We start from the raw sequence: 13394 nt of genomic DNA on the forward strand, positions 1-13394 counted from the left end.
TGGTAGACATGTTCCCTGACTATGATGAGCTTACAGTCTAGAGTGGGAGACGGAGATTAATACAAGTAAATAAATTGTGGATATGTTCGTGAGTGCTGTGAGGTGACGGAGGGTTGAATAAAGAAAGCAAATCCAAGTGCAAAAGCAATGCAGGAGGGGGTGGGAGAAGAGAAAATGAGGGCTTAGTCGGGGTAGGGCTCTTCAAAAAGATGTGCCTTCAACGAGGCTTTGGTGATCGATCAGTCCCCATCTAGACTTCCAGCTCACTGTGGGCAGGGAACGAGTCAACCCACTCTCTTATGCTGTTCTCTCCCAAGCACTTAGTACAGTGCTCTGCACACAATAAGCGTTTGATAAAAATCATTCATTGACTGATGGCGTTCATGGAGCACTTAAGTGCAGAGCACTGGACTTGGGGAGTACAAGGAAGTTGGCAGACATGATCCCTGCCCTCAAGGAATTTAAAATCTAATGGGGAAGAGAGACATTAAAATAAATTATAGACAGAGAAAATGGTAGAGTAATAGGATATGTACATACGTGCTCTGGGGCTGGGGGTTGGATGACTATCAAAGTGCTCGAGGGGTACAGAGCCAAGCGCACAGTAGATGCAGTAGGGAGGGTGAATTGGGTGGGGAGGTGAGAGGTTAATTGGGGAAGGCTTCCTGGAGGAGATATGATTTTAGTAGAGCTCTGTAGGTGGTGGTCTCTCTGGCATGAAGGAGAAGTTCCGGGCCAGAGGGAGCATTTGGGAAATAGGTTGGGGAAAGAGAGACTAGAATGAGGCCCAGCAAATAGGTTGGTGGTGGAGGAAGAAGAGTGTAGGCTAGATCTTAGCGGGAGAGGAGGAGGAGGGCAGACTGAAGCCCAGAGTTTCTTCTTGATGCAGAGATGGATGGGCCCCAAGGAATCTTTTTAAGCAGCATTTTACCCACCCCTGACCACACTTATCAATGCTACATCCAGCTCCTGCTAATAACAAGAACTGATATTCGTTAAGCACTTACTGTGTGTCAAGCACTGCTCTAAGCGCTGGGGCAGATACAAGATAATCAGCTCCCAAAGGGGGCTCACAGTCTAAGTAGGAGGGAGAACAGGTATTGAATTCCCAATTCTGCAGAAGAAGGGACTGAGGCATAGTGAAATGACTTTCCTAAGGGCACACAGCAGATGTGGGGCAGAGCCTGGATTAGAATCCAGGTCCTTTGACTTCCAGACCCTTACTTTTCACACTAGGCCATGTTGTTTCCTTCTGTGGTCCTCCTGTTCCCGACTTGCATATAATGCAGTCACCTGTGAGGTAATGTGTGCATTACAATGTTTTGGGAGGATGTACTGGAAGAATAGCGCTCTCTCTCCCTTTAATAATAATAAAAATAATAATAATTTTGGTTTTTGTTAAGCACTTACTATGTGCCAGGCACAGTTCTCGTCCCACATAGGGCTCACTATCTTTACAGATGAGGTAACTGAGGCCCGGGAAGCTAAGTGACTTGCCCAAGGTCACACAGCAGATAAGTGGTGGAGCGGGGATTAGAACCCAGGTCCTTCTGACTTCTAGCTAGGCCCGTGCTCCATCCACTAGGCCACATTGCTTCGCTAGCAACCTCCTTTAAGGCTCTGCTTCTGTTGTATGCTCCCAATTGCTTATTAAAGTACTAAACACATAGTAGTTACACAACAAATACAACTGATTGGTGAACATGGCAGGGACTCTCTCTACACACACTCTCTCTCACTGGAGAAATGTAATGCAGAAGTTGTGATGAAAGTGATTGGGGATTTTTTTTTAAACCATCCAGACTTTGATTTAGCTGCCAGACACACAGTGCAGACTCCCCAGACAAATTTTTGGGTCACAGTCACTGCTCAGCTACTGCTAAAAACAACTTTAACTCCCTTCTATAATGGGCCTGCATCTGTGCTAGCCTCATGATTAACCCAAAACCCTCTTTCATTTTTAGCAGATAAGGGAAGTGTGTGTGTGCACTGATTTACCTACAAAAAAAAAACAGTTTAAACTTCAAAGAAATACTGGCCTGCTATCAGGTAGGGAAGGGAAAGAAATGGACTATGAGAAGGGGAAGCAGCATGGCGGATAGAGGACGAACCTGGGAGTCAGAGGGACCTGGGTTCTAAATCCGGCTCCACCACTGGTCCCGAGGTAAGTCGTTTCAATTCTCTGCACCTCAATTCCCTCATCTGTAAAAGGGGGCTTAAGACTATGAGCCCCACAAGGAACAGGGACTGCGTCCCACCTGTTTGTATAGACTATAAACTTGCTCTGGGTACTGCATTAACTTACTGTTATATTGTATTCTTCCAAGGCTTCCAAGTGTTTAGAACAGTGCTCTGCATACAATAAGTACTCAATGTATTTGATTGAATGAATAGTACTGTGCAGAGTAAGCACTTAGAGAATACCATAAAAAAAGGGTGGGAGTGGAAGGGAGAGAAAGGGAAAGGATGGAGGAGAGGTTTTGAGGCTCTTCTGCAGGTGAGCCCCTCAGGGAAGAGGGAGAGGAAAAAAGCCTGCTTTGCAGAGCTTCTTGGTCCTTGCCTTTCATCACCAGCCCTTGATCAGCCCTGAATTCACAAAAGTGACATTTCGAAAAAAGCCACCCCACAAAGAACGGCCATTGTTGCTTGGGGCTCCTCTCCTCGGTGGCTCAGTGTTTGGATAGGAAAGGTCACAAGTAAAGGCAAGTGAGCAGCTGCTCCAAAGCCGGCAATACCGGCAAAGTAACTTCTCCAGTCCCGGTGGGGCGGCACAGCCCGTCCACTGCCGATGACTGTTTTCATTTCGGCAATCCGTCAAAGATGGGAAACACTTCCCACTCCTCAACTGCTGGGGCTAGTCTCCCTGAATGATTCCAATATGCAAGAAGAGGCGTTTCAGAATGACAAGCAGTGTGGTTTCTTGTCTGTTTGTTTTTATAAAATGGCATTTAAGTGCTTATTATGTGCCAGGCACCGTACTAGGTCCTGGGGTAGATATAGTAACAATAATAAAAATGAAAATAATAATAATGACAGTAACTTCTCTGGACCTCAGTCTCCTAATCTGTAAAGTGGGGATCCAAAACCTGTTCTCCCTCCCTTTTAGGCTGTGTGCCCACATGAGAGAAACTGTGTCTTATCTGATTGCCTTGTATCTATCCTAACAATAATAATAATGTTGGTATTTGTTAAGCGCTTACTATGTGCAGAGCACTGTTCTAAGCACTGGGGTAGATATAAGGTAATCAGGTTGTCCCATGTGAGGCTCACAGTTAATCCCCATTTTACAGATGAGGTCACTGAGGCACAGAGAAGTGAAGTGACTTGCCCACAGTCACACACCTGACAAGTGGCAGAGCCAAGAGTCGAACCCACGACCTCTGACTAGCACTTAGTATAGTGTTTAGCACATACTAAGGGCTTAATAAATAGCACATTATTACTGTCAATATTAATTAGGGGACTGGAGGTCAGAAAAGTTGGATTCCGATTCTCATCTGCCACCGGCTGCTGTGTAATCTTGGGCAAGTCACTACACCTCTCTGGGCTACAGTTTTCTCATCTGTAAAGTGGGGATCACACCTCTGGCCTTCCTTTCTCCTTTTATCCTTGTCCCTCTTTGATTTCCCATTTGGCACAGGAAACGAGTCTGATCTGATTATCTCGCATCTACCCCTGCGCTTAGCACCTTCTTAGGCAACGGTAAACAGTTATTAAATATCATAGCGAGTATATACATAATTAAATATCGTGAGAAGCAGTGTGGCCTAATGGATACAGCATGGGCCTAGGAATCAAAAGGAAATGGGGTCTAATCCCAGCTCCACCACTTGTCTGATGTGTGACCATGGGCCAGTCACTTCAATCGTCTGTGCCGCTGTTTCCTCTTTTTTAAAATAGGGATGAAAGACTGAGCCCATGTGGGACAGGGACTGTGCCCAACCAGATTAGCTTGTATCTACCCCAGCGCTTAGAACAACGCCTGGCACTTAGGAAGTGCTTAATGAATACCATTAAAAAAATCATAACTAAATTAAAAGACATCTGATTTTCCAAGAGTCCTCTAAAGGGGACCTTCTGCTCTTAATCTTGAAAAGGACAGGGAAAAAAAGGAGAGAAGAGGGGTTTGGCAGGGTAGAGTTTTCTCCAGAACTCTACTTGATGTAGACTTATGGACAAAACCTTATCGGGATAAAAATCCTGGAGGGCTAGAATGATTTTCCTTGCTGATAAGGGGCAGGTGTGAAGGGACACATGGCAAGCAATGCAATGGTTATCTCCGGTTATCTCCCCTTATCAGACTGAAGAACCACTTGGGCCAGAGGAACCCCAGGCTCTGCCCAGACCAAGCCTGCTCAGAAAAACAGCAACATCTGCTGCACTTCAAGCTGCTCTTCCAGGGCTCTCCCTGGCAAGCGGCAGAGCTGGGATTAGAACCCAAGGCTCCTGACTCCCAGCCCTGGCTCCTCCCACTAAACTGAGCAGCTTAGCTGGCCCACTGCCCTATTTTAACCCCGTGACCTCATTCAGCCACAAGCTAGAGTGTGGTCAGAAATCCAAGCACTGTACTCTCCCAAGCACTCAGGACTCTACACTCACTAAACACCACCGATTGACTGAACAAAACTTTTCATTTTCCAGAAGTGGACCGACCATGACCATGGCACTCGTGGGAGTCAGAAGGAACTGGGTTTTGATCCCGGCTCCAACCTTGGGCAACCCACTTCTCTTCTCTGGGCCTCAGTTCCCTCATTGTTCTTGTCTGTCCGTCTCCCCCGATTAGACTGTAGGCCCGTCAAAGGGCAGGGACTGTCCATCTGTTACCGATTTGTACATTCCAAGCACTCAGTACAGTGCTCTGCACATAGTAAGTGCTCAATAAATACTATTGAATGAATGAATGAATGACTGTGAGCCCATATTTTGGACAGGGACTGTCCCCAACTCAATTATCTTGTATCTACCCCAGCACTTAGAACAATGTCTGGCACATAGTAAGCACTTATCAAATGCCATCATCATTATTATGTTTCTCTAGCACCTAGGGTTCAATCCATCAATCGATAGCATTTGCTGAGTACTTACTGTGGGCAGAACGCTGTACTAAGTGCTTGAGAATATACAATGCAACAGGCTCGGTAGAAACGATCCCTGCTCTCAAGGAGCTTACAACCTAGTGGGGAGATATATCTTCATACTCGGTTGCTTCACCAACTTGTCATTTATTTTAACATCTGTCTTCACCGATACACTGTAGGCTCCTTGAGGGCAGGGATCGAGTCTACTTACTCTTTTGCATTCTCCCAGGTACTTAGTACAGCTTGGTAGGTGCTCAATAAATACCACTGATCAAACTGATTGATCTAGCCCGACCCTAGGACACAACTGTGAGCCCGTTGTTGGGTAGGGATTGTCATTTGTTGCCAAACTATGCTTTCCAAGTGCTTCGTACAGTGCTCGGCACACAGTAAGCGCTCAATAAATAAGACTGAATGAACGAATCTCCAATCAGGAACTTAACTCAGAGGGAGCTCATCACATGTGCAGGGAAAAAGAGATCTCTGTATGGAGGTTTGCAGGCCCTGTCGCCCGTGATAAAGATTTTCCCTACAAACACAGCGCCTCTGTCCTAACTCTCCTTTCACTTGGAAGGAGAAGCGACATTCCCAGAGTTGGGAGTCGGCTCCAAACCCCCGAGGAAGACGGAGTTATCTCCTCATTCCACTCGGGAAATCTATCTCCAAGTGCCATATCTGAGGAAGGGAGCTGTAACAGAGGAGAAGTTTCGAGTTTTAAGGAATCATAAATGAGAGCCCAGGATCCCAACTCCAGAGGGATGTTGATACTGAAAAAGGACTGATCTATAAATGCAATCAGGACTACTGCGCAGGGCGAGTTTTTGGGGAGAGGAGTGCTCAAAGTGAGCACTGATATTTCCGGGTGCGATGGCACTGCTTTAACCAGCCACTCTCTAAGGGCAGGACACGCTGCCAACATTCTGCGGGTAGCTACGGATCCCTTTCAGTGGAAGCAGCATGGTGTAGTGGAAAGCGCATGGGCCTGGGAGTCAAAAGGACTGGGTTCTGATTCCCACTCCACCACCTGTCTTCTGTGTTACCTTGGGCAAGTCACTTTACATCTCTGGGCCTCAGTTACCTATCTATAAAATAGGGGCTAAGACTGAGCCCTGTGTGGTACAGGGACTTTGGCCAACGTGATTTGCTCGTATCCAGCCCAGTGTTTAGTATAGTGCCTGGCACATGTTAAGCACTTAACAAGTACCGTCATTATTATTATTAGCGGACACCCTTTCTAATTCTTGCTTCAGGGGGAGTCCGGCCCGATGCAGCAGACCAGGAGAAACTGAAATTCAAACGGGGCCATTTTCCTCTGCTTCCCACTGGCTCTCTTTCCCAGTGAGTCCATACCCAGCATGGAGAGAACCATCACCTGGCCCGGTGAAGAGGGTCAGCCCCGATGCCCTCGGCTTCAACTGAGGCCTTCCCCCGACCCTCCCACTTCTCCCTGAGCTCCTCCAGACTTCACCACCGACTCACCAAGGGCTTGGTCTCGTCTTCATCTTTGAAGTAGTACAGCTGGTCACCCTTGAGCACAAACCAGCGCGTATGCCACGTCTTGACAAAGCCGCCTTGCTTCCGGAGCCACCCGCACTTGGCGGCACCGAACCTGCCCAGGCCGGGCCGGGGGCTCTCGGACGACCCACCGCCACCGCCGGTCTCCTCCATCGTCGGGCTCACGGACTTCCCTGGAGAGACAATCCAAAGGTGGATACTGAGCAATGAGGGTCCTCGGCCTTGGGTGACAACGTCCTATCCAACCCACCCCACCAAGGGACCCGCCTGGCATATCTGGATTGTTCCGGGCCCTGCAGGAGGACGAGACGAACCTGAAGTGAAGGTTTCAGACAAGCCACCCCAGGAGCAGAGACCATGCTAGGACCACCTGGTCCCTGGCTTCCTGTAATTATGCTGTTAATAGGCACTAAGTGCTGTGCTAAGCACTGGGGTGTATAGGAGATTAGCTAACCAGATACAGTCCCTGGCCCATGTGGGGCTCACAGTCTAAGAAGGAGGGAGGGAGGGAGGGAGGGAGAGAGAGATACAGAGAGAGAAAAGAGAAAGAGAAAGAGAAAATGAGAGAGAAACAGAAAAGGAGGAGAGAGGGAGAAAAAAAGTGAGAGAGGGTAACTAGCAAAGCACAAGGACTAGTGGTTAAAGCATGGGACTGGAAATCAGAAGACTTGGGATCTAACGTCGGCTTGCCTGTTTGTTTATTGTGTGACCTTAGGTAAGTCACTTCACTTCTCTGGGCCTTAGTTACCTCATCTGTAAAATGAGGATTAACAATGTGAGCCCCACAGGGGACACAGACAGTGTTCAACCTGATCAGCTTGCATCTACCCACCCCCCAGCCCTAGTACTGTGCCTGGTGCACATTAAGTGCTTAACAAATACCATAAAAAAATAAAACCTTGTCCGCATTTCACAGGAGGAAACAGGCCCACAGACATTGGAATGAACTGTCCAGTAGGCCGGGTGGGGCTAAGCCTGGACCTTACACGGGCATCATTCATTCATTCATTCATTCATTCAACTGTATTTACTGAGTACTTACCTCATGCAGAGCACAGTATTAAATGCTTGGGAGAGTACAATAAAACAAACAGATTCCCTGCCCACGAGGAGCTTACAGTCTAGAGGGGTCCTTGGAAACAATGGCTAACTGGTGGAGGGCTGGCACAGAGAGGGGATTTGGAAGACCACGGACCAACAGAGAGAGAGGTCCTTAGAGGAAAGATCTGGATGTCAGCAGGCTGTAGGGGACAGGGTAGGGGAGGAGAGGGATGAAATGCTGGTTCACCCCACCTGGTTCAGTTTAAAGAGATTACTGGAGCTATCCTTGGAAGACATTTGTTCTAAATGTGAGAAATGTCCTCAAGATGTCTTTTTCCCCTCCTCAACTGCCCCCTTGAGGGCCGCCCTGAGGAACAGAAATCACTGCAGCTGTGAAGGCTCAGGGCAGAGAGTCTCCGCCTTCCTCCATCCAAATGCAGGAGTGAGGCAGCTCCTCATGTGGCTGAGGGGAGGGAGTATTCATTCATTCATTCAATCACATTTACTGAGCACTTACTGTGAGAAAAGCAAGTACTAAGCACTTGGGACAGTACAATACAACAGAAAACAAACACATTCCCATCCCACAACGAGCTTAAAGTCTAGAGGGGCTTAATCAATCATATTTATTCAGCATTTTTTTTAACGGTATTTGTTAAGCACTTCTATGTGCCAGGCACTATACTAAGCACTGGAGCAGATATGAGCTATTCAGTTTGGATACAGTCCCTGTCCTACATGGGGCTCACAATCAACCCCCATTTTACAGATGAGGTAACTGAGGCACAGAGAAATGAAGTGACTTGCCCGAGGTCACACAGCAGACAAGCGGCAGAGCCAGGATCAGAACCGAGGTCCTTCTGACTCCCAGGCCCAAGCTTAATCCACTAGACCACACTGCTTCTCAATGCAGAGTACTGTACTAAGTTCTTGGGAGAGTACAGTACAACAAAAGAGTTGATAGATCCTTTCCCTGTTCAGAACAAGGCTTATACAGGACAAGATAGGACAGGATCTCAAATGCAATGTTATCTCTGGGTGAATGAAGTAATCAGAGGGGAAGCTAAAGGAACTTAGAGCAGACGTAATAGGAACCTTTTCTTTGCCATTAAATAATAATACCTTGCAGATACCGCGCTTTGATTTTCCAGAGTGCTCTCACATCAGTGCTCTCGTGTGATCCTCGCATAATCCCTGTGAGGTAGGGAGAGGCAGGAATTATTACCCCCCAATTTACAGATGAGGAAACCGAGGCCCAGAGAGACTAAGTAACTTGTGCCAGGTCACACTGTAGGACGAGGTCTAGCAGGAATGAGAACCTCGGATTTGCTCACCTTTCAACTAGACCACCCTGCCGTGGTCTCCTTAAGTGCCAAGTACTGTTCTAAGCACTGGGGTAGAACAAGTGAATCAGGTTGGACACGGTTCCTGTCCCACATGGGGCTCTTAATTCCCACTTTACAGACGAGGTAACAGAAATGAAGTGACTTGCCCAAGGTCACATAGCAGACAAGTGGCAGAGTCAGAACTAGAACCCAGGTCCTCCTGACTCCCAGGCCTGCACTCTATCCAATAAGTCACGCTGGTTAGACGTTCAGACGTATCCCTGCTGGCTGAAAACCATACGATCCGGCATCAGATCAGGCCGCACCACTGGCCACCCTGGTCCGTTAGTTGGCCTGGCCACCTGGAGTTGGGATGGGGAGCCTCCCCACCGCTGCCCCCAGGCCTGGATGCCACTGTGATAGGTGCTAGGAACTGGGCCCCCCATCAGAATGCTTCCCAGCTCAGTCCTTTATGGAGAGCCTTAGGTTTGGCTTAATCGATCAGTGGTGCCATAAGCAGAGCACTGTGCTAAGCACTTGGAGAGTAAAATACAACAGAATTGGAGGATGCATTTCCTGCTCATAATGAGCTTACAAGTCTTCAGGCAGCTTACAGGCAGTGTGGCCTAGTGGAAAGAACCTGGTAGTTAGAGGACTTTTTATTTTTGATGCTATTTGCTGAACTATGGGCCAGGCACTGCCCTAAGCAGTGGAGTAGACACAAGTTAATGTGGTTGAACACAGTCCATATCCCATATGGAGCTCATAGTGTTCATCCCCATTTTACATATGAGGGAACTCAAGCACAGAGAAGTGCATTCACTTGCCTAAGGTCACATAACAGATTTCTGGTGGAGCCGCGTTTCTAACCCAGGTCCTCTGACTCCCAGGCCCCTGTTCTTTCCACTAGGCCATGCTTCCCCAGGACTTGGGTTTTAATCCCACTTCTGCCACTTGACCAAGTCACTTCACCTCTGTGGTACAGTTTTCCTCATTCGTAAAATGGGATTACATGCCTGTTCTCCCTCCCACTTAGCCTGGGAGCCCCATGTGGGACAGGGACTGTGTCTGATGTAATTAATTTATATTTACCCCAAGGTTAGTACAGTGTTTGGCACAAAGTAAACACTTAGAAACTATTATACAATTTCCCTATATTTCTTCTTTCGCCATTCACAGACCCAAACTCAATAGCCACCTTGATCATAATCTACTCATATCTAGGAATTCCATTATATCTTTACTTGGAATCCTAGGGAGACCTAGGGAGGGGTTGTCCTTATCTAGAATTTGGTGAACTTCCACTTTCCACTAGGAAGTTCACCTGGACCTCTTGCCGACTGTAACACCTCCAGAGTCTGAACCACTCTGAGAGTTTTAGAGTGTGCAGGTGGAGATGGTGCTGGCCGGAGCATGTAATAGTACTTATTAAGCACTTACTGTGTGCAGAACACTGTATTAAACACTGGTAAGTAGGATTCAGTCAACTGGCTGACCTGAGGGGCGGGGCCCTAACTGCAGACCCTCCAAACTGGAAGCCTCCTCTAATAATAATAAAAATCATAATTATAGTATTTGTTAAGCACTTACTGTGTGTCAAGCACTATTCCAAGAGCTGAGGTTGGTGCACACTAATCAGGTTGGTCACCGTCCCTGTCTCACATGGGACTCACGATCCTAATCCCCATTTTACAGATGAGGTAACTGAGGTACAGAGAAGTGAAATGACTTGCCTAAGGTCACACAGCAGACAAATGGTGGAGCCAGGAATAGAACTCAGGTCCTTTTGACTCCCAGGCCCTGGGTCTATCCACTAAGCCATGAAGCCGCCTCTAGACTGGAACTCCCCTCTAGACTGTTACCTTATTGAAAGCAGGGAGTGTATCTCAACTCTGTTACACTATACTCTCCCCCAGGCTCTTACTCCAGAACTCTGTTGACGGTAAACTCTCAATAAATCTAATCGATCGATCGAGTGATCGACTCAAGTCTTTTGAATCACTTTCTTGGGCCACAACGTCTGTCTCGAGGGAGCTCAAATGAATTCTTTCATGATAAATTGCCTGAGCGAAATGAACCTGAAACCAGCCTCCGGGAACATGAAACTAACTGACTTTGTTTGTACTTGACCCTCCCGCCGGCCGGAGATGGGAATAACAGCCAGGCCGTTGCTGTTGGCCAGCCAATGCCTGAGCCCTAAAAAAAGAACCATTTACTAACTCCAAGCCTCGGTCAGTGATTTAGCTCACAGTCAAGCGGAAAAGTATTTTAATTGTGGGCAGGCTGTTGCAGTCAAATGCTGTCTGAGGTTTCAAAGTTGACCTGTCAACTTCAGCTTTTATTAAATCAACATAATTACAGTAAATCAAGATTCCAAGACCCTCCCAAAAGGCCCAGAGAGTTAATTAACTTTTGCCTTCAGGTCAGTCTCATAGTCCACCCACCCCCCCGACACACACATATGACCTCTAGTATGGCGTTTAAACAAGTCCATGTCTATAAATATGGTCTTGTCTACATTTTCTCTCTGTTTGGGGAAAATAAGGCTTCATTTTGTTGCATCTGCCTTTATCATTGGTTGGCTAAGGTAGACCATGGGGATTTTGATTAGTTGGCCAAATGAAATGTCTACTGACCGTTACTGCTTCCTGAAGACATCTCAACATGGCCGCTATCACCCCAAAACTGATTAAATGAACGAGGGGCAGGGAGCCAAACATTTTTTTCCTCCCAGACCCCCAGTTTCTGAGAACGGAAGACATTTCCCGTCAGCTCTCTTGGCTTCCAAAATATCGAAGGTCACCCCAGGGGAAATTTCCCAGCACCACTGCGCTTTCTTCTGGCCTTGGAAACTCCTTGTTTTACAAGAATCCCAGGAAATAATAAAAAATGACACACAACATTCTTGAAAACCCACCACAGAAGGGGAATGGTTTTAATAATAATGCGGGATAATTGGCGCTTTCTATACTAAGCACTGTGTTACGAATTGGGGTAGATGTGTGATAATCAGGTGGGACACAGTCCTTGTTCAAAGTGGGGTTCACAATCTAAGGAGAGAGGACTGGTATTTTATCTCCATTTTATGGACAAGGTAACTGAGGCACAGAGAAGTGGAGTGACTTGTCTGAAGTCACACAGGTAAGTGGCAGAGCTGGGATAAGAACCCAGGTTCCCCTGACTTCCAGGCCTGTACTCTTTCCACCAGGCCAACATGTTTCTCCTCAGTCACATTACTGTCACTTTTAGTTAGCAAAAGTGAAAAGTTCAGCAGAGTTGAACTGAGAAAGTGTAGACTTTCTGAACTCCCGTTCCTCAGGAGCACATTCAATCAATCAATTGCAGTTATTGAGCACTTACTGTGTGCAGAGCACTGTATGAACTGCTTAGGAGAGTATAGACACATATTCAATCTGTCACCAAACCCTGTCAGTTCAACCTTCACAACACTGTTAAAACCCACCCTTTCCTCTCCATCCAAACTGCTACCCTGCTGGACCAAACACTTCTCCTATCCCGCCTTGCCTACCTGCATCTGCCCCCTCACTGACCTCCTGACTTCCTGTCTCTCCCCTCTCCAGTCCATACCTCAGTCTGCTGCAATGATCATTTATCAACAAAAACTTTCAGTCCTTGTCTCCCCATTCCTCAAGAACATCCAAAGGTTTCTTATGAACCTCTCCACCTAACAGAAACTTTACCATCGGCTTTAAACCACTCAATCAGCTTGCCCAATCCTATGTCACCTCACTGATCTCCTTCTATAGCCCAGCCTTCACACTCTTTTCCTCTAGCACCAGCTTATTCACTGTGGTCTGATCTCATCTATCTCACCGCCGACCTCTTTTCCCACTCTCCTGAGCCTGAAACTCTCTCCACCTTCAAGGCATTAAGATCACATGTCCTCCAAGAGGCCTTCACCAATTCAGCTTCCTTTTCCCCATCTTGCTGTCCCTCCTGAGTCATCTATGCACTTTAATCTGTTTTTTTAATTTCCTATGGTACTTATTAAGCACTTACTAGCACTTACTACGTGCCAGGCACTGTAATAAATGCTGGGATAAATAAAAGCTAATCAGGTTGTACACAGATATGCTGAGGTACTCACCGCACTTCAGAGCAATCAATCAGTCCTATTTATTGAGCACTTACTGTGTGCAGTGAACTGTACTATAGTACTTACATTCCTTTCTTATACTTGGGTTGCTACCTTTACCTATAATGAGTTTTAAAATCTGTCTCCCTGGCTAGACTGAACCCTCCTGGAGAGCAGGGATTCTGTCTACTTACTCAACTGTACTCTCACAAACACTTACTTCAGTGCTGTGCACACTGTAAGCACTTATCAGTGATTGACCAAACAGACCATAAGTAAAAGCTGCTGATGACAGTGAAGATGGAGGGAAGTGAAGGAGGGAGAAAAGAAGGAAAGGTA

The 13394-nt window shown here is 47.0% G+C and overlaps 1 protein-coding gene across 6 annotated transcripts in view; it reads right to left on the minus strand.

Annotated features, from left to right (window-relative positions):
- The window catches only part of ARHGAP24 (Rho GTPase activating protein 24), a 299225-nt gene that overhangs the window by 204838 nt on the left and 80993 nt on the right, over positions 1-13394 (minus strand). For 4 of the 6 annotated variants that reach the window (XM_029077189.2, XM_029077192.2, XM_029077191.2 and 1 more), the window contains one exon: positions 6558-6766. In XM_029077189.2, coding sequence (XP_028933022.1) covers positions 6558-6746 — 189 coding nt within the window. In that variant the 5' untranslated portion in view covers positions 6747-6766. Of the gene's footprint in view, positions 1-6557; positions 6767-8756; positions 8829-13394 lie in introns of all 6 variants that reach the window. The other 2 variants (XM_029077188.2, XM_029077187.2) reach the window with 1 other exon arrangement.

This window comes from Ornithorhynchus anatinus, chromosome 12 (assembly GCF_004115215.2).
Source record: "Ornithorhynchus anatinus isolate Pmale09 chromosome 12, mOrnAna1.pri.v4, whole genome shotgun sequence".
NCBI lineage: Eukaryota > Metazoa > Chordata > Mammalia > Monotremata > Ornithorhynchidae > Ornithorhynchus > Ornithorhynchus anatinus.